The sequence below is a fragment of the Pyrgilauda ruficollis genome, unplaced genomic scaffold (genome assembly GCF_017590135.1).
Source record: "Pyrgilauda ruficollis isolate IOZ18807 unplaced genomic scaffold, ASM1759013v1 scaffold25, whole genome shotgun sequence".
NCBI classification, from domain to species: domain Eukaryota; kingdom Metazoa; phylum Chordata; class Aves; order Passeriformes; family Passeridae; genus Pyrgilauda; species Pyrgilauda ruficollis.
The window spans coordinates 9,489,613-9,513,462 of NW_024523822.1; the positions used below are offsets into that span (position 1 = coordinate 9,489,613).

Consider the following 23,850-nt stretch of genomic DNA (forward strand, 5'->3'; position numbering starts at 1 on the left):
AAATAATCTCTCACAGGATCGTGTTTTAAGCATGACATGAAGTTACCCTCTTAGACAACTCCACAAAAAATCCATAAATAATTTATAAAAAGTTAAAAGCCCTCCACGCTTCTCGGTTCAGCAAATCTGAAATAACTGCAAATGAAAGCCACAAAAGCAATTTCCAACTAGCAAAGGATCCATCAGAACTCCTGATAAATGCCAGAAGTCCTGCTGGGCAATGACTGCACTGTGATGGAGGCCACACTTCCAGCTGCGAAGCCTGTTCATGTCCTCCCCACGGAGATCATGTGGAAACTTCCAGCACTGTGACTTCCAGGCAGTCACTGAAGCTTTCACACAACCCATTCACCTACACATTTTAATGTGTGGACAAACCTTCCACCTCAGAATAAGATAATGCCACACACGCTGAAATCCAGCTAATCTGGACATACAGAATTTTCTATTTGATTTTAGCAGACCTGTTACTAAATAGGCAAACCAAAGAGTTCAGAAAAAAGGTCAAATCCTATGAAGTTTGAAAGAGGAAGGGAATCAGAGCTACCAAACAAGGTATCCAGTTTGCCTTACAGAGAGGAAGCCAGAAAAATCCAAGTGAAGAGCACGGACAGAGAAGCAGCTCAGAATGGCATTTAGAGAAGCACACAGCCACATGATCCGCAGGCTGTGGGACCCTATAAAGAGGGAGTCAGGGCACAGCAGTTAGCATAGAAAGGAGCAGGTTAGCACAAGCTTAGAGAACAATCTTTCATGTGGTGTTAAGGGTGACCAGGAGCTGTGCTGAATTCTGGCTCTCTCTGAGAAACAACCACACAGGAGGTGGTTGGTGGTGTCTGGGGAACTTCTCCCACCTGCACACCAACTACCATGGAGGTGCAGCCCTGCTCACTACTCACTTCCCTTCACGCGCATGGAAATAAACTTCTGAAAAACAGCAGGTCTGTATCGCTTGCACAACCTGCATACAAAGATAAACCTTGTTTAAGAGTTGAGGAAAATTTCCTTTCCTCTGCCTCCCTGAATGCTGCTGTGCAAGGGTATTGGTTTGGATTCACAAGATTGCCAGTTTACAGCTTTATCACTGCTTGTGATCTAGGGACCAAATTACTAACTTGCAGGAAAGAAAAACCACTTCCAAACCACACAGGTGGGAAAGACCACTTGATGGCAATTTTTCATTCCTGGAAAATTATCAAAGCTGGAGCAAGTGATTTACCTTTTGCTGGATACAGCTAGCTAAGTAAAAGAAACCAAAGCCAAGAATTAGTCACAGAAATTAGCACTGAAGTATCAAGTTTTCTCTAGATTCAGATTAGGACCTACTCTAGTAGTTGGTTATAACATTTTATTAGTAGCTACCTTTATCTCCTCTTTCAGCAATGGTGAACAGCTAAGGATTTAGACTATTAAAAAAGTGTAAATATTACAGAATTTAACTAGTTTCTCTACCACATTTTAAGTGAACTAACAGAAGGGCTTAAGTCAAAGGGAGAGGAGGTGTATGATTTTAATAAACATTTTTCTTATTAAAATCTTGATATAGTTTAAATATACCATACAGAGGAAAAAAAGCTATTTATAAAGCTACATACATATTTCAAATCATTGACGACAGCATATATCATTCTAAATTCCCTCTCTGCTTACCAGAATGCCTTGTGTGTGTATATATGGTGAGCTACTGTGCTATCTGCATAACTTTTGTCTAGCTATACATTACAGGACTTAAAAAATGCTTAATCTATATACAGAAATATATATACATATAACATATATTTATATGTTATACATACACATACACTTATATACATATACACACAATACATATATATATACACAGTACTTTACATGTATATATGGCCTTTCATCCAAGGGCCTTGGATAATTCTCAGTACATCAAGCCTCACAAAGCTTTGTGAGGAGGGAGCTTTATTTTACAGACTGGAGTTTTGATGCCTATTCTAAACAGTTTCTTTTGTTGCTTTCTGCTAACTTTGCACATTTCAGTTAGAGGCAGTTTTGGAAGTGGAAACAATCACAGCAGTTTGATAGCCAGGCATAAGGTAGATGTTGCTTTGTACCTTTGTAACTTATCCTCCTTAGTATTAGAGAACAGCCATACCAGCATAAATTTTCTCTATACTAAAATGACTCTACCTAGATTTGTGAGGCTGTACTGCTTTTTCTTTTTAGCATAGTAAAATCAGTTTTGAACTTAAGATACATTGGAGGTCACAACAGGAAATCTAGCTCCAATTCTCATACATTGAAACTATCCTTTTCTAGGATGATCGATTTAAAGGAAGTATTAGTACTTGCAGAAATAATTCTACATCTAGTTATTTATCTGCAGTTTAACTACACAAGCCTGAAACAATCCACCTTATTTAGAAAAAAAGGATTTTCAGCATCAATTTGGCAACTGGTGATCAGAATTCGTGGTATCAACTGTACTCCATACCTTTAGCAACTAAATAAATGAAGAGGCTTTTTTGAAAATCAGATGTAGGTAACTTTTGGTCATCCTACAACTAGCTGACAGAAAGGAAAACCCAGAGGAGCTCTGGCAAAGGTGAGTTCTACTAGTATTTGGATGGAACATTACTTCAGCTCTTCCCAACAAAAGGGAGGAAAAAAAAATCATTAACGTGGACTAATGGGGTTGGAGAAGCAAGAAAGTAGAACATCACCACCACAAAATTTCTTATCCCTCAATATTTCAGTCTGCTAAGCTTTCGTAAATTTATTTTGACACTGAAAAAGTAGCTCCTTTCTTCATCAACCAATTTCTAACTCAAAAATCTCTCAAGCCTTAGGGAAAAGAAATCCTAGATTATGGTCAAAGACTGCCCTCCCCAAAAGTAACCAAGCACTTCAAAAGTGAACATACAGTAGAACTCATTACAATGAAGTTGGAGAATTTTATTCTAACCTAATTGCCTTGAGATTTTTCAGAACAAGCCACTTTTCCTTCAAACCAATTCTGTTAAAAGGAGGGGTTGCCTGGCCCATTTCTTTCCGGATTCTCTGCTAACTGTAAAATGTGGGCTAAATGTCTTCTGCATGTCAATTTTTCAGCTACAAAATTCAGATTTTTAATGACCAACAATGTTTAGTGTGTGCTGTTAGCTAAAGTATAAATGGCTTAATAAATAAAAACTATTGTTTCTTCAGTATGACTTGGTATTTCGTCTGTAATTTCTTTATTAAAAAACTGTAACAAGATACTTAAAAAAAGGCTAGATACAAAAGAAGTTAAGCAGCTCACGAACATTAAAGTTTTCCAAAAAATGTATCTTCAATAGTCATGATCTTATAAACATTTTACAGTTACCAGAAAGTGCCCAGGCTGAGTTTACATAGTTAGATAATGTAGTAGTACAAGTGTTGGTTAGAACTGGTAGTGGAACAATCTCCTGACTGTCTGTTCACTGTAACAAGGATACAAAAATGTTGATTGTGAACTATGAAATACTGTGCATTGGCCTCATCAAATATGTACAGGGAAAAAACCCCACTAAAGGTACAGATTACATGCAAAATATTAGTAATGGTATCTGATGTGCCAGATTTCAATGCAATAGAACAAAAATTGCAATGGAAGTGGTTTTCATAAGTGAACAATCCCACCTCTGGGATCTGAGCTGTCAGGAACTTTTTACAAGTTCAATATACATGATACACAACTGCAGCCAGCCACAAATTAAACACCATAAAAAAAAGTTAAAAACACAGAACATACTTAATTTTTTATTTTGAAATTCCCTACTCCCTCTATACAAGAACCTTTGCTGAAACACTTTCCACAAAGGCAGCAGTGAATTTTCAGAACATTTTACATATTTTCCCTCAGCAAAAAGATAAATCACAGTGTAAATTATATTGTTCTGCTGTCATCTTTGGCTGGGGTTAGGCAAAGGAGTTATTGACTAGCAAACTGTTGCAATCACAAATTGCTAGTGCTCCTTAGGCCTTTATGTTACAAATTTAGTACAGGAATGTTTGCATTTAAATCTCTGAAGTACCACCAGGGGTATGACAGCATTAACTTTCATAAACTTTTATAGACAAATGGAAAAATCTACAAAACTTAGCTAGTAATATTACACAGCAATACACACTTTTTATACTCTACACAAAACCAAAATTCTTGGTCTTAATGGCGAGTAACAATTTTTGTTTCAAAATCTGCTTAGAGGAATAGAGTGGGACATAAAGGCGAGAAATGCAAGTGTTTGCTGTTGGAAGATGTTGGTCATCTGGTGGCCTTATTGTGATGGATGGCATAGGCTGGAACCCCTCCTCACTGGCAGGCAATGATGGACTTGAGGTCCAAAAGTAAACCTGAAAAAAGAAGACAGCGTTTAAAATTAAGATTCATACTGCCTACAAATGGTGTAGGGATAGGTTAAAAAAGAACTACACAGTCACAGCAGGATTAATCATACTATGTGCTCCTAAATATGCCAAACTAAACTCCGCAGTCATTCTACTTTCTTCTGTAGTAGCTTCCTTCACCTCCCTTCATCAACTGCTCATTCATAAAACTGATAAAAGCAGCACTCAAAATTATCCTGTATCAACAAATCCTCAGCAAACAGCATGTCCAAAAATCCATCTGGGAAGGTGGTGACTGCCATCAATACAAATTGAATCAGGAATGTCTCACAAACCAGACGGAGACTACAGGATTTAGTACTGGTACAGCCAAAAGAGAGCAACAGAGAGTACTTGGTTTATTATCTCAAGTGTGAAATACTGAGTCACCACCAAAGTGTAAGCATAGACGCCCCTTGAAAAATGTGCTCTAGGGTTTGCACTTTTCAGAGTACTCTTTGTTTCCTTTCAGTAGACTGTGAGGGAGAGATAGTACCTTAAAGAGTAGGAAGTTAAAAACAAACTGTTTTAAGAGGTGTACAATGAATAAAATTTACAGGCAAGTTTTTAAAAATGAAATCCCCTGAACAGCATCTTATTATTTCATGCTTCTCATTCCTAAAGGGCTTTGAGAAGGACATGGTATCACTACTGACATCTTACAGAGAGGACACACGTATTACCCTCAGGATAAACAGAAGTCAGGTGAGTAGATGATGCATGAAAAGAACTTGACCTCAAAACCCTACCAGCCCACAACACAACTGAATAACCACAGTTACTCATCTTCAGAGCAACTGTGCTGGGTGAAACTGTGCTTCTGTAAGAGACCTCTGAAGAGGGAGAAGAACAGACCATGCTTACTTTCAGTTACAAGAAGGTCTGGGATTCACACCTGTTGTTTCCAGAACCAAGTCTTACACAATCCTACTACCCTGCTTTGCTACCTTAACTCTTCACAAAGTCTCTGCAGGTAGACACAGTTAAGAATAGTATTGACACCACTTATTCCAATTCTTCTGCACGTTTCCAGTGGGAATGGACAACTTACCAGATCTTGTCTTTCTGTCATACTCATCTTCTCAACTATGGACCAAAACCAACGCTTGAATTGCAAAAGCTTCTCAGCATTTTCTCCTGTGTGAAACAACAAGTACACAATTCAGCTGCTACACTGGACAATAACACTAAGAGACCTGTTTTACGTGTGCTGCAAGTTGGATCTCGGCTACAATCGCATTCATAAAGTCCTGATACTGGAGACTAGTAATTTCAAAATTAACAGCTTTGAATGCAAGGCCAACATTGACATAACTCAGTACGCTCCCACTCTGCCCTCCTTACCAAAAAGCCCAACAGCAACTAAGCACAGTTTAAAAATTAGGTAGGAAGTATTAAACTTGCATCTATCATATTTATAGTTTTAGAGAATTTTCACAAGGAAGATATACTACCAGTCATACAATCCGTGCATTTAACATCTAGTGACAGCGAAGTTGGACAACATGCTTTCTCCACCCTCACTTAACTGAAGGAAAGTATTTTCTAAGGAATGTAAAAAAATATCCCAAGTAATAACTTTATTACAGGTTTCACTGGCTTATTAACTAATGTCAGACTTAATAGTTCAAGTTTAATGCTAGTAACTACTCCACACAGAAAAAATAGTGTTAAGTTATAGGTGCAACTCTGTTTATGAGTAAGTTATTTTGTACCTGATTCATCATTGAAAGAGGTAAAGCTGATTAGCATTTGCACATTTACTTCACCACAGCCATTTACCAGGAGTCTGAAATCTTCTGCTGTCAAATCTTCTAATGAATTCTTTGGAAGTACATCCAGGAGCCCCTTCCTCATTGCCTTAAGTGAAAACCACAAAATGCAGATTGTAACCCTGTAACTTTTAAGACTGACTTTATACACATTACTCAAGAGTTTCATGTGAAATTCCCATTAACTCAAGATTCATTATTCTCTGAGCTGTTCTTTTAAAGCTTTATCATCTGAAATGCAAATGTTCTGAAACAAAGAACTGCACCAATTTTTAAACCCTACCTACTACAGCAAAAGAAAGCAGTACTGGTTTGAGCTAGTATCTCACCAGGAGCAGAGGAAAATGTTCAGGTATTTTGCTAAGCTGCGCTGAATTTGATGAGAATTAAAAAAAAAAATGCATCTTGCATATTCCTTATACTTTGCTTCCTCAGACACATCTCAACTCTGCTTCAAAAATATTACACACACAGACACACATACACACATATTCTATATAAGTAATATCTAGAAAAGACAGGAAATTCCATATTCAAAATGGAATACTATGAATCAATTTGCTTTAGAAAATTTCAAAATGAATACGAGTATAAGGATTTTCAACTTTTAAAACAAACAAGAGTTAAACTAGTAATATATGCAGACATGGAGATCAAGTATCTTAATTCCAGGAATATGTTCTTTCTGTGAGAATTTGGACCTCAGCTGCACAGAGGTAATCTGGCCTGCTACCCTACCTCAGATGTGAAGCAGGAAACCACAGTGAGCACAAGCAACAAAGTTTAGATGTAGCATCATGTGACAGACTGGCCTTCATTAACTGTCTACAAAAATATATTATTCTGTAAGTGTTATTTGACGAGGGCTTAAAAAAAGCACAAAACTTTTAATATGGTTTTTGAGTCAATTTTTACGTTTCTTGCCAGGCTAGTGTAAGTGATTTTACAAATGATTTTTCCTTAGAACAAGGATGCAAACAAATCAAAGGTAATAAATTATTATGAACAACGTAGCTGCCAAATATAAAGCCAAAATTCCAAGAGGATTTGTGCCATTTGAGCTCAAGAAATAAACATATATATTTAACCAACGAAACCCACAATAAAATAAATTATCTTTCATTCTATAAAATAAATTACTCACTCAGTCTTCACAGTACTGCATGAACAGCTATACAATTACAAAAAGAAATTAAATACTTTTAATCAGGCTGTCAAGACTTTAAAGGAACCTGATTTAACAACACCACAATGAGGAGAATAATTAACTGATGGAAATATTACAGATTTTTTTTTCTTCTTCTTAAAAAAACTCCTCTGAAGACTTACATGTAGAGGCTGCTCTGCTACTACCAACATTCGGTGTTCTGCATATTTCCGGACATACTCATATACATTCTGAGGAGTGACTGGTATATTTACACCATTGGAAATAAGTTCAACCTATGGCAAAGAAATAAGGGACATTTAAAAAGGGGAAAAAGAAAAGGGATATAAAGGAAATGAGATTATTACAACCACCACAGTATGCTGCAGAGAGATTTATTGCTCAATATACCTCCAAACCCAAGTAAAATTCACTACTTCAGGTTAGTTTTAAGGATTCCCTAGAATTGCCTACAGTTACCAGGGTCTATGGTAGGCTCTATATGGTTTTCAAAGAAAAAAATCCAGGCTTCATTATCTAAGAACACTGCACTGAATCCAAGAAGAGTAAAATGTTTTATCTGCCATGTGAGAAGAGCCTGGATTATGTGCACACGACACCCTGCATAAACTGTCAAACTCCAAAACTACAGAGCCACAATTTTAGCTGTGCTTACCTGCCCTCCACCCTCCTCCTTACACAGGTCTATTGCAAAGGCTAAATCCATTGCTGCAAACACTGCATCAGCATCTGTACTCTGGGATGCGAGGATAAGCTGCCGAAGGCTTTCATACATAACCGGATCGAAAAAAGCAAAGTCGTGCCAGTTCACCTATAAAAAAGGATACAAGTTTGAAACATAACAGGTGTTTAAGAATGTATTCGAAATGATGTGATCTGTGCCAGATCTATGCACTAGCAACAAAGGATACAAACACACAGAATAAACGTAGTTGAACTCCTACTTTCAGTCTGCTTTAGAAGGTACACTGGAATACTGGAAGGAATACATATTCAACAAGAAAAACCTTAAGAGAATAATTAGAAGGCAATCACTTTTGGAAGACACCAGGGGGTATTTAAAGGCCATTTCTCCCATTAACTCTTTTTCATTAAAGATTATACTATGTTGGGTAACTGATTATGGGATCAAAACTGAATTTAAGGAAAGGCCAGCAACAGCAAGCCTTGGTTTAAGTTTGCTGGATCAGACAGAACTTACAATGCCACTGACTAATACATCAAAACTGTCATACATTTTTAGCTTTTACTGGGCCAGGGTAGTAGTTTTGTTCTCAGACAAAATTTTAATTACAAATTAATTCCATGAGCTCTCTCAAATATCCAGAAAACTGCTTTTCTGTAAGCTATTGCCTAGTATTATCTAACACTCTCCTTTCTGAGTCTCAGGAAGAAAAAAAGCAGACAGTATGTCGTTTCTGAAGAGAGTTGAAGGCTAACCTATTACAAATCATTACATCTTAGTCAAATACCCGACTTCTAGTATATCTACTCTGTTCAAAATCTAGGAAACGAAAATATTAAATTCTCAAATGAAAGTTCTCAAATTAAAGATCTCCATGCAGTTCTGAGTATCAACTCGGCTAGTTAATACATATATGGTATGGAGAAAAAGCCCAATTCTAGAGATGAGGTTTTAAGTAATTACAGGAAATTAAAATTGTTATGTTCAACTTACCTTTCTGCCAAGTAGAACTTTGATTACGTGTCTATTTAATGTGATGGGACATAGTTCATTCTGCAACAAGCACAATCCTAGGATTCTGAAAAAAATGTGTTTGGAGTTGGTTTTGGTATAGCAGAAATTACACCAGAGCTCTTTCAGCAAACTCACATTTATGAGTTCCAATATTCTAAGAATTAAGCTGGAGCCAGATTTCCAAATGGATCGGTCACAAATGAAAATCAAGGGCATACAGAATTGAAAAAAAGAAGGATCAAAAATTAAAATTTAACAGGAAAAGAAACCTCAAGTTGACATTTGCAAATTCCCCCCTATTTAGGCTCAGTGTGAGAAATAGAGACCATATTAAAAAAAAAAGTTTTTTCCAGCTTGGATCATTGATACTCTCCCTGGTGTTGTGTATGATTGTCTTTTACGTTTTTTCAGACTAAAAAGTTAATGGTAGAATACCTGCCAATGTTTCGGAAACAATTCAGCCTTGCTTCTGTGTTTTTACCAGGTCTTGGTGTATAAAATCCTCGTTTTCCAGGTTGGTAGAAAAGTGGTGCATTATCATCCCCATCATCTGTATCGTCTAATTCCATATCTACTACACTGCGGCTGGATCCATGTCGCTTTCTATTTTCCTGGTTTGAAAGTCAAAACAGCAATTAACACACTTAATTCTAGTTACTGACACACATCAAGCTATTTGCCACAGGACCCAAAGATTCAGGTTCCATTGGTTAAGAATTCCTTTGATATTTCCTAATGATGACATTTTATACTTTTGACTAATTGTTAATCCTTTCAAAACAAAATGATTAAACAGAACTTTGTCTTGCATGATAAAGCTTCCAATTGCTTCCAGTTTTAAAATCAACTAAAACTTAATAAATAAATAAACTTAAGTAAAATTATTTCATTTAAATAAAACTTCATCTTATATAAATTTTGTGCAACAGGTCATTACCTGTACTTTATCTGAAGAGTCTAGCAATCCAAGATCCAATATACTGTCAGCACCATTCTCCCTTGAGAAGGGAATAAAAAGACAGATTTAATTTCACCATCACAGAATCACAGAATAGTAGAATGGTTTGGGTTAGAAAGGGACCTTGAAGATCATCTAGTTCCAACCCCCTGTGGGTGGGCAGGGATACTTTCCTCTAGAGCAAGTTGCTCAGAGCCCCAGCCTGGCCTTGAACCCCTCCAGGGATCTACAGCTTCTCTGGGTAACCCACTGCAGTGCTTTACTATCCTCACAGTAAAGAATTTCTTCTTGTTATCTAATCTAAACCTTCTCTCTTTCAGTTTGAAGCCATTCCCCTTGAATTGTCACTATGTGCTCTTGTATAAAGTCCCTCTCCATCTTTTTGTTGTTTCTCTTCAGGGACTGCAAGGTCACAATTAGGTAACCCATAAGCTTTCTCTTTTCCATGCTGAACAACCCCAGTTCTCCCAGCCTTTCTTCTTAAGACAGGTACTCCATTCTTCTGATCATCTTGGTGATCTCCTCAGCACTTGCTGCAACAGGTCCATGTCCTTCCTGTGCTGGGGACCCCTGAGCTGGATGCAGCAGTGCAGGTGGGGTCTCACCAGAGGGGCAGAATCCTCTCCCTCAACCTGCTGGCCACGCTGTTTTTGATGCAACCCAGAACACATCTGGCGCATTGCATGGCCAGCTCATGCCAAGTTTCTCATCCACCAGCACCCATCAAGTCCTTCTCACAGGGCTGCTCTCAATAAGGAACTGTCGTATTCTGAAACCAGTCAGAATAGATTAAACCAAAGCCAAAAAGTCACTTGTCCAAAGAAAAATATCTAGACTATCAAGAAATAATCTCCATGTATTGGAGTTAGATGGTGAACAGTACAAGTGCTTTGGCCACAAAATCAGTTCTCACTTTACCTGCCATGTGCAATAATGAGTTCCATTGCTTCATCAACTCTTGCTCTAAGGGAATCTTCACTAGCTAGTAACAGAAGCAGCTGAGCAGGAGACAATTCCAACAACATTCCTGTGATTTTACTTGCAAATGCCTGGGGATAAAGGAGTGATAGGTCTTACTATTCTCCTCCAGTTCTCTCATTTTCAAATACAATCTTAAGAATGTTTTGGTATTTTAAACAGAGAATGCATTACAAGATACCTCCTAAGCTAAAAACAAATTAGAGAAACAAAATCTTAACACAATTAAAAATAAAAAATAAAAAAAAATCAGTCTTACAAGTTCGAATACTATCAATTATGTTTCAATTATTTCAATTATGGATAAGGAATTAAATTTTTACATTACAAGATGACAAGAACAATCATTAAGTGTATTAGGGAAGTCTTACTGGTTGCATTGCTTGCACTCGAGGGTAGAGCCGTTCTCCAAGGGCTTGTCTGTGTGCTGGGAGAGGGTCAGGGTCATCACTAGGATTTCCTTCTGATGCTGGTCTAAAAGGTCGTGTGTCAATGGACAGTTGTCTTCTGAAGTCCCTTAAGACAATCAGAGCAGTTTGTACTCATTTCAGAGGAAAAATTCAAAAATCCTCTGGGAACAATATTATTTGCACACAGATTGATATTAGCATTAGCTTTACTGCTGGAATAGTAGTGTTGCTCATAGCTGCTTGGAGAGAATGAATCAGAAAGAGAGAATCAAAATAAACCAGAGATTTTAGTATTACTTGTGTTTTGGATACAGCAATCAGACATGCCACCAATGGCATTGTTGTTTCTAAACTACCTCACAATTTTATTCTAATACACAAGTTTTTGTCATTGCTTTAGCAGAAGAAACTGATGGCCCGTGGGGGAGACATAACCTATTAATGATAAAATAAGAATAATAGTTCTTTAAAGAATTAAAACTAGAGACCGAATTTCAAGAAATTACCCTGCAAATCACTCCTGAAAGAGATTTCTTTAACTGGAGGAAGTAAAAGTATCTTTCCTGACAGTATCCAAGGCTATTACTCTATTTGACAAAATATCTTCATCAAGATAAAGATTATCACTTACCTATCCCTATCTCTCCGAGAACCAGTTCGCAAGCCACTACTTCTCCGCATTTCTCTCTCTCGCTCCCTTTCCCGATCTCTCTCTCCCCTATTTCGCAATCTCTGCATCAGACCTGAAGGGCAAAAAACCTCATAAACTTAAACATCTTTGTATTTCTCTCTCCTACCTAAGTTTCAGTGTAAGGAAGACTAAGGTTTGGAAGAGTCTGACAGACATCAGTGAGAAACAACCATTTCACTTGAAGCAGTGATTGATTGGTTCAGCCAAACTTAAGAAACTACCTGAAGCGTTTGTATCACCTTAAAAATTATAAAATACTTTAACAGTTTATAGATATTTCAAAAACACTAAAATGTGTTTGTGGCAAGTCACATGGAACAGCCGTAATGAAACATATAAGCACTTAGTAGCTAAAATCTTGACAATTATTACCTTCTGGAGAGAAGGACACTCAAAAAATCTGAGCACATCTAAAGCAGACTCATATTGCAAGAAAAACAAGTGATTCCTGTTTCTGAAAACATGGGGCGGGGGGGGAAAGCCATTTCCTTGCTCCAGAGAACTAATGCATAATTTTTATGGATTCTGGGCTGAGCTAACAAGAGATGTCTCTGGCACAAGGCCAAGTATTTCTATGTAAATAAAGCACCCAAGGATTTTATTAATATTTTCTGTAGATTAACTGCTGTGCATCACTTACTTGTATGGGTACCCTTGTTGGCATTCTGAATGCAATCTAGATTTGGCAGTTTCTCATTTGACAGAAAAGCCTGTGCAATAGCAGTATAAAAGCTTCGTGCTACACCGCTGCCTTCTCCAGGCTCATCCTTAAAAGTAACTTTCACTCTGTGTACAGCCATCGGAGTGGTAGCACACCTGCGACCAAAATGATTGTTCAGCTGCCTCATGGTCTGCTGAATTAGAAGGTCTCTGTCTCGATCAACCTAGCAAAAAAAAAAAATCTTTCTTTACCAACTGTCATTTTAAGAGACTTTCATCTTCACAACAGATTTCTGGACACTGCTGCACAGATTCAGAAAATAACATCAGACTGGGAAAAACTACAGAGTAATTGCAATATAACTCACAAAGTATGATTTAAGACACCTGCTTGCAGACTCTGAAATACAAATTTTCCTATGAGTTTACTGTAATAATTCAACTTTTAATGAAAAATTATATGAAGATAAACTAACATTTTTTACCTCCAATGTTAAATCCCTTGATTGCTGGTTTCTAAGTTTTTCCATCTCCCTGCGGAATTTTGACTCCTTTACTTCAAAGCCACCTAATTCAGTCAGGATCTAAAAATTTAAAAAAAAAAAAAACCAAACACAAACACCAAAATCAGAATAATTAGGGAGAGTCACAATTTAGCTGTAAGAAGAAGTGTCCTTACACTGAGAAATACATACCGATCCAGGCTCTGCTCCAACATCTTCCATGAATACTCTACCAAACAACTCCAAAGAAAGGCGCCAACGTCCCAGCAACATGTCATGGGAAATAACCATGCCCATGAAGCTACACTGAGGCCTGACAGAGAGAAGAAAAAATGACAGATGTGTGGAATCAAGTTAAATTTCAGACACATTTTGTGTACTTCAGCTTTTCCTTACCCTCTGCATTCAACTAAGTTTTTTATTCCTGATAGACAACAACACAGTACACTAAGTCTGTGCGCAAAAGCACATGAATCTGCTTAGTTTCAGCAGAAACACAACTCTTGCTTCCAAAGGGTAATTACTCCAAAAGCATGTAGCTTTTGGTGCTGTGTGGAATTCACTGTTACTGGTCTCCCATCAACCAAGACCTTAATTTCTTTTACAACAGCTGCAATTTGAAGGAGGGCAGGTCAATCTGTAACTGTGTTGAGTGTGGGCAGCACCACCAGACACAGACGGCAAGCTGTCAATTCCAACTGCTCAGCCTGGCTACCCAGGACATCACAGTAGGTCTGCAGCAGGAAGTCAGGGAGTAAAGGAATTTGTCTACAGTTTGCACAGACCTCTTTGAAGACTGTTCAACTATTCAGTTTAGAAGCTATTAATCACAAACTACAAATCCAAACTAAATTAGGCTACCCATTTTAATTTCAAAAAGACTTTCCAGAGTCCCAAACAGCCATTTATCAGAGCAGTAATATTTCAAAATGTAATTTTTAACTCAGCTACCTGAAAGATGTGAGGGGTGGCCCTTCACTTTCTGTCAATCCTATCTCTGCCAACAAGCTGCTTTTCAGTTGTGCTGCAAGATCGTGAGCTGAAGGCCCTGGTTTTGAACTCTCAGATTCTTCTGTAGGCACATTTTGTTCTTCCCCTTCCTTCCTCTGCCGATTTTGCATGCTCATAACATTTTTTAAGTTGGCTGCATAAGACATTTTAGTTGGAAGAACCTAAAGGAGAAGTAAAATTTAGCTGCACTTTCAAAGCAGACTAGAAGGCTTTTTCAGCACATATATTCATAGGTGTGTATTTTAAATCACACAAAAATGAACACTGTAACTGACCTGTTAAAACACAGTGACATAAATCATTTCAATAAATACAGAAAAAAAAAAATTTCCCCACTGTATGTTTGCATTTAATATGCTTGCCAATTAATGTTCAGTCTGAAGGCAAGTCAAATCTACTGGAAAGACTATAGGAAGATTTAAAGCTTTTTATCAAAAACAATTATATAATTAGCATTCTAAAATTAACTCAGAATTGTACTGCTGCATTTAAAAATATTACCTGAAAGCTGCTGTAAGTCAATAATCATCAAGTTTCTATATTAAGCATACTTTTCATAAAGACTTCAAGTTTTCAGAAGCACTGGGCTTTTAAATTATCATTCCAAAAGCTACATCAAATTCTCTCTGAAAACATTAAGGTGTCTTCTTAAGGAATGAAGGTTCTAGTTTAAATTATCATATTGTTTAAAATAATAAAGCTTTACATTTACCTCAAGGCAGTTTCTATCCACTGTAACTTCCACTAAGCACTTGCCACTGTTGGCAGAAGATGAGTACAGACCCTGACTGGGTCGGCCGAACAGATCCTCTTTGCGAGCATTTGGCTGAAAAGCAACAGAAGTGCTCTGGGTCAATAATACACTTCGGTGAGGAATGAAAAAGCAAACTGCAGTTTTCTTCCAAAACACCATCTCTAATGTCACCTGTAATAGATGTGGCTGGTCTGCCAAGGGGATGGCCTCTGCCAGAGGAACCTCAAAAGGATTGGGTGGAATGCAGCCGAGGAATGTCATAGAGTCTGACCGTCTGAAAAATGGATGGTTTTGGCCAGTCTCTGCTGGGAGGGTGTCATCATCCTTGTCGTTCAGTGTAGCACCTGAATATCAGAGATTTCAAATCAGTTTTCACAGTTATAAAAGCAAAGGATATAACAAGCGAAAAATTAATATCTTTCCCTATTAGCTACCTGACTAGAGGAGAATCTCTGCAAATTTAGTACTTCCACAGGATGCTTCTGCAAATGCTGTATCTTTATTAATTTGCTTAGTTACAGTTTTTATTCTTTTTACTATACCTAGCTTTACTGAACAGGCACTCCTACACTGTATGTAGGAGTATATATTCTACTGTTTTCAGCACAGTTTCATCGGATCAAAGGATCAGTTTAACTATGACTCAAATTTTTATGTAGAATGGTAGGTAAGGGCAGAAATGCTGAAGTTTATTGAAAAAGGAGATGAAAAGATGGCCCTGAAATTTGAGGCAATGAAACAGGCAATGGCAGAAGAAACTTGGTAAAGTAACAATGCTAAAAAAATCATACTAAACCCAACTTACATACACAAGAAGCAAAATTTATTCAAAATCTCAGCTAGCTAAAGGGAAAAGGCACTAAGAAAGTCTGGCATTTTGGTATGCTATGTCAGTTCTTTTATACTAACTTTGATTGGTATCATCATCATTTTCATGTTCAGAATCTTCGTTGTCAAGACCCAGTTCCAAAAGCTCACGAGTTCTTAATAAAAAACACCCAAAACAACAACAAAACAAAAGAAAACAAAAAAGAGTCAATCATCTTGAAGAAATTATTAGGCAAAACATCTATATCTGTAGCATAATCAGGAAGTGTACTTAAGATTTATACATAACAAAAACAAAACTAAAAATGAAGCACCATAGAGAACTTCTCATTACATCCTCACTGCATCACTCACACAGTTACCCTTAGAGCCATCTGGCCACCTACCAACTTTGATCTTAAAAGTTACAGCTTTGGGCAGTGACACTTGGTTTTAAACACTATATCAATATAAAATCCTAGGAACTCTGCATTAGTGGAAGAAATATGCAAGTGAATACTATTTTGAAATTTAAAAATAATCTCACCTATGTCATTCCAGAAGGTAAATCAGCAAGCTGCACATTAAAAACTTGATTTCACTATATTATACTACTGTTCTGTCAAGAACTTTGATTACTATTAATTTCTGGCATTTATGCATTGTGAAATGTGTTCTGAAACTAGATGAAGACTGATAAAATTCATTTTACTCACACCACTAATATATCATCTAATGGAAGCAACTGTTTGAACCACTCACTTTTAATTGAAAAGGTCTAGGCCTTCACAGTTTTAAAAGCATTTCATGCAAATTTCCCAATTCTTTAATGAAGTTATTTGTCAGATTTCAGTATGTTTCACAATTTTTCCAAAATTCTGAAAAAATTTCAGGTTTTTTTTTTTTTTTGAAAAGCAGCTTCTAAAAGTATGTTATTGCCTGGAAAAGGGTTAAAGCTGTGGCTATAACTACTGTACTACAGCATTCTTACTTGTGAGGAAACTACTGTTGGTAATACTCCTTTTGGTACACCTTTGAGGTCATAACAAACCTTACATTACCAAGATAAACAGAACACATTATTGCAACTGAAGCAGCAGTCCAACATATATCTAAAATATTAATATCTCATATTTTACAGTTAAATTTGTAGAGAAAATGCAAAGTTAAGCTTGACCCGCAGTATTGAAAATTAGGAGCAAAAAGGGGCAAAGATCTGCATTTAACTGTTGACTAGGACTGCTTGGGTACATTACCTAAAAACCTAGTAAGAAATGAGAACAGAGGGTGTAGACTACCAACAGGTGGACATTTCTATTAGCATTAACTGGCATTTGAAATGAAAAAAATATAAAAAGAAATCTTAAGACATCTCAAAATTAATAAATGCACCTTGTAAAATGCCATAGTTGAAATAGCAGTTTTCCAACTCAAGGACATTTCCAGCCATTGATTTCCCTACTGTGCTTTAAATATCAGGTGAGTTTCAAATGCATATAACCAAACAGAAAACAAAACCACAAAGCCCATCATATCAGACAATGACATTTTCTCCAATGTCATCTCTAACATGTTTGACAGATATCTAAGTAAGTCAAATGCATGTCTCATGTAATGAACTGAGAAACTGTCCTGAGTATGTCTTCTAGAGGCACTGCTACAGAGTTAAAAATCCAACTCAAGTTTCAACAGTAAGAAAACATTTTACAGCATAAAAAGAAATGAAGAAGGTACTGCAACAGGCTTATCAAACACAGGTACATTATAGACCATTATAGAAATTATTTTTACAATTTGTATGTTACTACATACATTTATAATATGTATGTTACTACACACGCCCACACACAGACATACAGATTAATGCACATATTTATGTAACCTGCTGAGGAAAATACCTATGACTGAAACAAAAGGGCTTATGCCACTTTTACGTAGGTTTTGTTTCTAGGAGTCAACCTCAGTACCTTTTCCTTTCCAGCTGAGGAGTATCCAACGTTGTCTGCTGATTCATTGCCTTAATCCAATAAATAAGGGCTTGAAAAACATATGCTACGTGCTTTAGTGAGCAGACATCTAGAACAGGAAGAACATCCGAGTGCTCATCGTTGTGAGAACGCATCAAGGACAGTGCGTAGTTCAGGAAATCACCGCGTGCTGACATCATTCCCTGACGGGCACTGAGCAAAGTAGCACGTCTAGTGAAGGAGAAGGATTGAATACAGACACATCAGGCATCACAGGAGAACACGTTATTTATAACCCCTATATTTGCAATTTGGATGTAAAATCTCAATGAAAAATAGTTGTAACAAGCTAAAAGCATAAAACAAGCAGGTCAGATGCAGTACATTGTAAACAGTTAATGCTCAAGATGAATCTAGCATGTCAGAATAAACCGAATAGTAGCAACAACACAGGAAAGCCAACTTAAATCAAAACAGCAACTACATTCCAGCACTGCAGAATTAGATTCCTAAGATGTCTGTGAATAAGATTTGACTATAAAACTGATAATTCATACTGCATGCAGTAATCAAACTATTTTCATACCTTCTTCCCTCAAGTGTTCTCAAGCTGGCTTCCTCACGGGCTGTCATCCTTTCCCTTCTAGCTGAGTTCTGAGAAGCATGGAGAGGATGATTTGGATGCCCAGGATCGCCAGCAGATGATAATGCCGAACCATAACGCAGCTGAGCTTCAGTAGAGTCCATGATACTGACCATCCAATTCCAAGTAGGAATAAGCTTTTCTTCCACATAATTCTATAGAAAATGAGATTTAATTGGTTTTGCAAACAATAGAACTAGATGATGAGAATGAAATCTTCCTGGTTCCCTACAAAGAGGCTGTAAAACCATGCTCAGGAATTACTGATGATCAGTTTCTGAAAGCTCTGTTGACAGTGCTGATTTACAGTGGTGGTATGCAGCTCTCATTGCTTAACACTTTGGTATCTATAAAGCATTCTCACCACCTCTCTCTCTTTCAGGCATCTCTTCTACTCCTCTAATCATGACCACTCAGTATCTCCCAGATGCACACAACTTGACAATCTGAGCTGAATTCCTGACTTTCTATTAGCTTTAACAGCCCTCATCTTGCTGTGGAATTCATCAGCCAGATCTTTCACCATTCTTCACCCCTTGCAAATTACTCACTGAAGACAACAAAGTTAAGACCTGCACAGAGAACTATGTCTGCATACAAGTCTCACCTCCTGGTCTTATCTTTGCTTCATCCTTTCCCACTACTGGCTCTGCAGCCTGCTTTTCTTACCATCTGCTAACTCCACTGACCTGTTGGATTTTTTTGATCCAACATTAGTCTGCTTTCTTCATTCCTCTGCATTCTGGCCTTCAAGAATATCCCTCACACTTCTAATGCACTAAACTAACAAAATGCTGTCTCAACCCCATTTCTGTGTCCAAACGAAACCTCCGCTGTTCAGGTTTCCTGTTCTAATATAAACCTCTTGCTGCCTCAGCTGGACAGATCTCCTGGTCACTTTTCCCATTAAGAATCTCTTGAACAGAAAATTATTTTAGCCTCCTCCATAATAAAACTACACTCTGTCATTTCTTTTCCTGTTTGTTTACCCCAGTGTTTGTCTCAGAGTATCTTTCCAGCCTTCCTCTCACAAATCACAAGTCCTTTCCTTCCATCACACTGTGAAAATAGAGCCATACAAATACCATGTGGCTCAATTACAAAGAAATATATTGTCAGCTGTTTCCACATCCCTGCTAACAGAAAAGAGCATCCCTTGATTTCCTGCCCCCACACAGGAGCTGTGTTGTTCACAGCTGACTTCTGCACTAAATTCAGTACATACAATTTCACCCTACACACTATGCCCAGGTACAAGTTGATACATACTTTCTGAACACTCTGGAGTCCCTCCAGTCTTGCCAGTCTCTGAAACAAATGTCTATATATGAAGGGGAAGACTGCTGTCTGACATGCATTTTCTCTACAGATGCATTTTACACGAATTTTCAAAAACAGACAGTCAAGAGCACTGTATAAAAAGTATGTGCCTAACATGGAAAGGATGACCATGTCCCTGAAGGAAGGGACAGTGAACAGTACATTCACCTGTACAAATATTTTATCTGATTTAATTATTTGGCCCTTACTAACTTTCTTCTTATATAGACTCCACAGTTCATGTCAAATAGAATATGGCAACAGATGTCTAGCAGAAATCCCTAGTCAATTCTGACTTAACTATTAATTATGTACCAGTCAGACACTGTTTAAACAAAATCAACGTAAGATCCTTTTTTTGAAAGAATATATGTATATGAAATACGACCAATTTCATTAAATAAGTGACCACAGTTACTTTAGCTCACACTCTCTCTTAACATAAGAAGAGGCTGAGAATGCTGGGACTACTGGGAATAGACTGAAGAAACAAACTCAGGAGAATCTTACCAGTGTGTACAAACACCTGACAAAAAGGCATGAAGTACACAAAGCCAGACTCTTCTTAGTGATACCCAGTGAATGGACAAGTGGGCAACAATTGAAATACTTGGTACGTCTCTTTAAACTCAAGAAAAATCCTCTTTCACTGTGAAGTCTGTCAAACATTTAACAGAGCAGCTGTGGAATCTCCATCCTTGGAGATATTCAAAACCTAATCAGACAGTCCTGAGCAGCCTGCTCCTTTTGACCCTCAAAGAAATTTAGATTAGCCAATATGCCAGAGGTCACTTTCAATCTCAACAATTCTATAATTTTACCTTAAAAACCCAGTTGTATTGAAATTACGTTTTTTCTACAAAAATTTCCATGTTCTTACCTGCAAGTTAACTGCATCTTGGTAAGTCAGCTTCACTGCAGCTGGAATCTGGGAGTATACTAAGTGATTGTATTTGGGAATCAGACCCATCAGATCAGATATCTGCCGTATCACAATACTGTATGCTCTTGCTAAGCTGCTTGCAGATGTTAAATAGCTGCTTGCATTGCTGGCTTCAAGTGCTGCAGCAGCTGCTGCTGCACTTGTACTGATGGTACCACTCCGACGAAGGTTTGAGGGATCAATATAAATCAAGCCCGCTGAACTTGCTAAATACAAAAGAAAAGATTACATTAGTGAACTCATAGAATCTTTGCTATGTCATTTGTGTATTGATTGATTTAATGAAGATTTGCAGAAATAAACTTGTTAATATTACTGAAATCACAACTGTAACTAACAAATAATTACTAACTACAGTAAGCGTACTCAGATCTTAACTGCAACAGATATTTTCCTTTTTTTAAATTCAAAACTAGAACTGGAACAGTCAGGGTAGATCAGCAGTACTACAAAGAGACAAGACTTCATCCTTCAGAGAGTAAACAAAAGCAGAGGAAGGAACAAAGCCAGAGCTATCTGGCATTGATGCATGCAATTCACTCCGACTTGCCTGCTGGGGTTGACGTACTCGAGGGAGCTGTGCTAGTCGTCCTCTGGTTCTGGGTGTTGCGTACAGCCCACTGCATGGAACGGGGAGCCTGCGCAGCACCGTTGGCGTGGGAGCTGTTTGTGGTTCGCTCCAGGGGCTCATCAAGCATGAAGGTCTCCTGCTCTATGTCATCACTCTGACTGCTGCTGCTATCAGAGTCACTGGAATCATTTGATTGAGAGTCATCTTCAGAAAAAAATGCTGGAACACTGCTAGCTCCTGTTGAGAAAAATAAGCAATAACTGACAGCTCCACACCTGTGCACATATACACATATAGTGTCAGCATAGGAGACAGAGTTCTTCCATGAGAAACTACACTATACTAAAAAGGTTCAAATACCACTACTGAAAATGTTCAATAAATTATAATTATAACATACTGCTAATTCTCCACAGGTGTAACGGAAAAGCAGTCTGATTACTTACACTTCAAAATATAAATTAAGAAGCAATTGGATTTAAAAATACTTTACTGATTCTACCCCTAGGAAAAGAATTCTAAAAATTATGTTTCCAAATTGGACAGTAAGGCAGTTGCCCTCAAAAACCTGTACAATGAGTGCTCAGGTTCTGTGTATTGATTTAAACCATAAGCCATTGTTTTCAATTACTACACTTGAAAATAAGTGAGACTATTTCATTTCACTACACAAGAGCACATGGTAAATTCTAACACATGCAGCTGCTCCATAAGAGCAAAAAATGTAGGTCACATCTTAATGCATTTCCTTGTTCAAAAAGTCTTCACAGTACCTTACTATTAGAGCAAAGGAAAACCAGGAAATCTCGGGAAGGAGGAGAGTACTTACTCCTAATATCTAAATTTAACTAGCTAGATTAGACCCATAAAGATGTGGTGTACCTGCTTCTGACCCAGCAGTAGCTGCAGTGACAACACTTCTGCGCCCACTGGCATTGTCCTGGTTACTGTGGTTACTCTCACTGTCACTTTCTGTTTCAGCAGCAGCTAGCAAGTCCAACTCCATATCACTGCCTATAAAAACAATGGTACACAACATCTCATATTTAGAAGACAAAATTGTAATTACTGTGGTGACTCATATAAGACAGAAACAAACCCCAGACACTCTTACTATAGCAGAAGTTAATGGACCTTCAAATTGCGGCCACCCAGAACCACTTTTCCCATATCGGGGCAGAGACAAATAACAGCGAACCCCAATAAATGGATATGCAAGGGGGTCATAAAAGCAGTGCAGACACCAAACAATACCTGGAGCATGTTTTTTCTTATTTTCCAGCAATTAGCCACCTGCTCTCACTCTGCACTGTACATGTACATTCAACACACCGTGAAAATAAAAGCTTTTAGGATTCAAAATAAGTCACTCCAGCCACAAGACTCCACAACTCTTCATACACATGTACAAGGACAATTTACTATATGCTGTTTCAACTAGTATTTAAGGAATACTTGAAAACTTAAAAAAAAACTAATTAAATATACAGGTTCTATTCCAGTTTTAAGCTTTAAGAATGAAATGTTTAAGTATTCAGCAAATCAGTAAACAGATTTACTATACTGTAAGTGGATTGACTGGAAACACAAAGCACAGTCAGAAAGAGAAGAAAATAGCTTTGGGTCATCTAACCCCAAACTAAGTAACACAAGACAAGTCATATTAATTTCAACCATTTTCACACAGGATTGATTAATTATGTCTACAAAACACTGAATCATAATTTAGTACTTTGTGATTAGTTTGAGAATGAGCTTGCCAGGATTCAAACTGCTTTTGAGAACACATCTACCAATGTCGTGGTTTGCAACTGGCCCAACCATCAACAACATTTTACAGTAGCAAATACAAAAGGTAAAATACATTGTTAATCAAGAATATAATAACATCTGATGCCTTTGGGAATTTAATATTTTCTCCTCAACCAGAAAAAGTTCATGTACCTGTCTACTACATGTTATTTCTAATTTTACACATCTCCTTCTGTAAGATGAGCACTCTGGAACCCTTGGATTCTCTCTACTTGTGAAAATCTCCCAAATCATTTTCACTGGTGACTCCAAGTTGCTTTTCTTTTTGATGCATAGCTACTGCACTCAAGCAGCAAATGTGCAGGATGTACATTATACATACCATCCTCATCATGCTCATCATGCTGTCCTTCTGCTTCAGCATTTTCTTCACCATGTTCTTCCTGTTCATCATGATGGTCTTCTTCACCTGCCACCCCCTCAACCACCTCAACCTGGAAAGAGATCACAGTATTATGCCAGACTATCTTCAATATCAGAGAATCTATGAGTTTTCCAAAGCAGAGTGCAAAGTCTGATTTAAAAAAACACATCTTAGAAAGATGACCTCAAAATTGAACTGATGTGAACAAAAAATGAACTTACAGCCACAGTAGTTGTACGTGGCTGTACAGTTTATAGTGTTGTGGGGGAAAAAAAACACCTATGCAAATAAAACACCTTTGGATGTTAGATTTTAATGCTACAAGGATAAAACTGACTACAAAAACAACAATTAGCTTCTAAATACTGAAGAGAGCAGATAATACTGGTATTATCTGCTATTATCTGCTGAAAAACCCTCTAGCTCTCTAACAGAAACT

General features: G+C 37.5%; 1 protein-coding gene across 1 annotated transcript in view; it reads right to left on the minus strand.

Moving 5' to 3' along the window:
* Positions 1-3,183: 3,183 nt before the first annotated feature.
* Positions 3,184-23,850, minus strand: part of UBR5 (ubiquitin protein ligase E3 component n-recognin 5) — an 84,702-nt gene continuing 64,035 nt past the window's right edge. The window contains exons 37-60 of the mRNA XM_041470565.1: positions 23,370-23,481; positions 22,118-22,249; positions 21,215-21,472; positions 20,602-20,870; positions 18,345-18,556; positions 17,759-17,989; positions 15,894-15,967; positions 15,156-15,328; positions 14,943-15,056; positions 14,171-14,391; positions 13,412-13,532; positions 13,202-13,300; positions 12,697-12,940; positions 11,997-12,108; positions 11,327-11,471; positions 10,896-11,026; positions 9,957-10,017; positions 9,455-9,630; positions 8,999-9,083; positions 7,976-8,131; positions 7,482-7,595; positions 6,096-6,240; positions 5,432-5,517; positions 3,184-4,347 (exon numbers count right to left, since the gene is read on the minus strand). Of these exons, the coding sequence (XP_041326499.1) occupies positions 4,135-4,347; positions 5,432-5,517; positions 6,096-6,240; positions 7,482-7,595; positions 7,976-8,131; positions 8,999-9,083; positions 9,455-9,630; positions 9,957-10,017; positions 10,896-11,026; positions 11,327-11,471; positions 11,997-12,108; positions 12,697-12,940; positions 13,202-13,300; positions 13,412-13,532; positions 14,171-14,391; positions 14,943-15,056; positions 15,156-15,328; positions 15,894-15,967; positions 17,759-17,989; positions 18,345-18,556; positions 20,602-20,870; positions 21,215-21,472; positions 22,118-22,249; positions 23,370-23,481 (3,684 nt within the window). The 3' untranslated portion in view covers positions 3,184-4,134. The remainder of the gene's footprint in view (positions 4,348-5,431; positions 5,518-6,095; positions 6,241-7,481; positions 7,596-7,975; positions 8,132-8,998; positions 9,084-9,454; positions 9,631-9,956; positions 10,018-10,895; positions 11,027-11,326; positions 11,472-11,996; positions 12,109-12,696; positions 12,941-13,201; positions 13,301-13,411; positions 13,533-14,170; positions 14,392-14,942; positions 15,057-15,155; positions 15,329-15,893; positions 15,968-17,758; positions 17,990-18,344; positions 18,557-20,601; positions 20,871-21,214; positions 21,473-22,117; positions 22,250-23,369; positions 23,482-23,850) is intronic.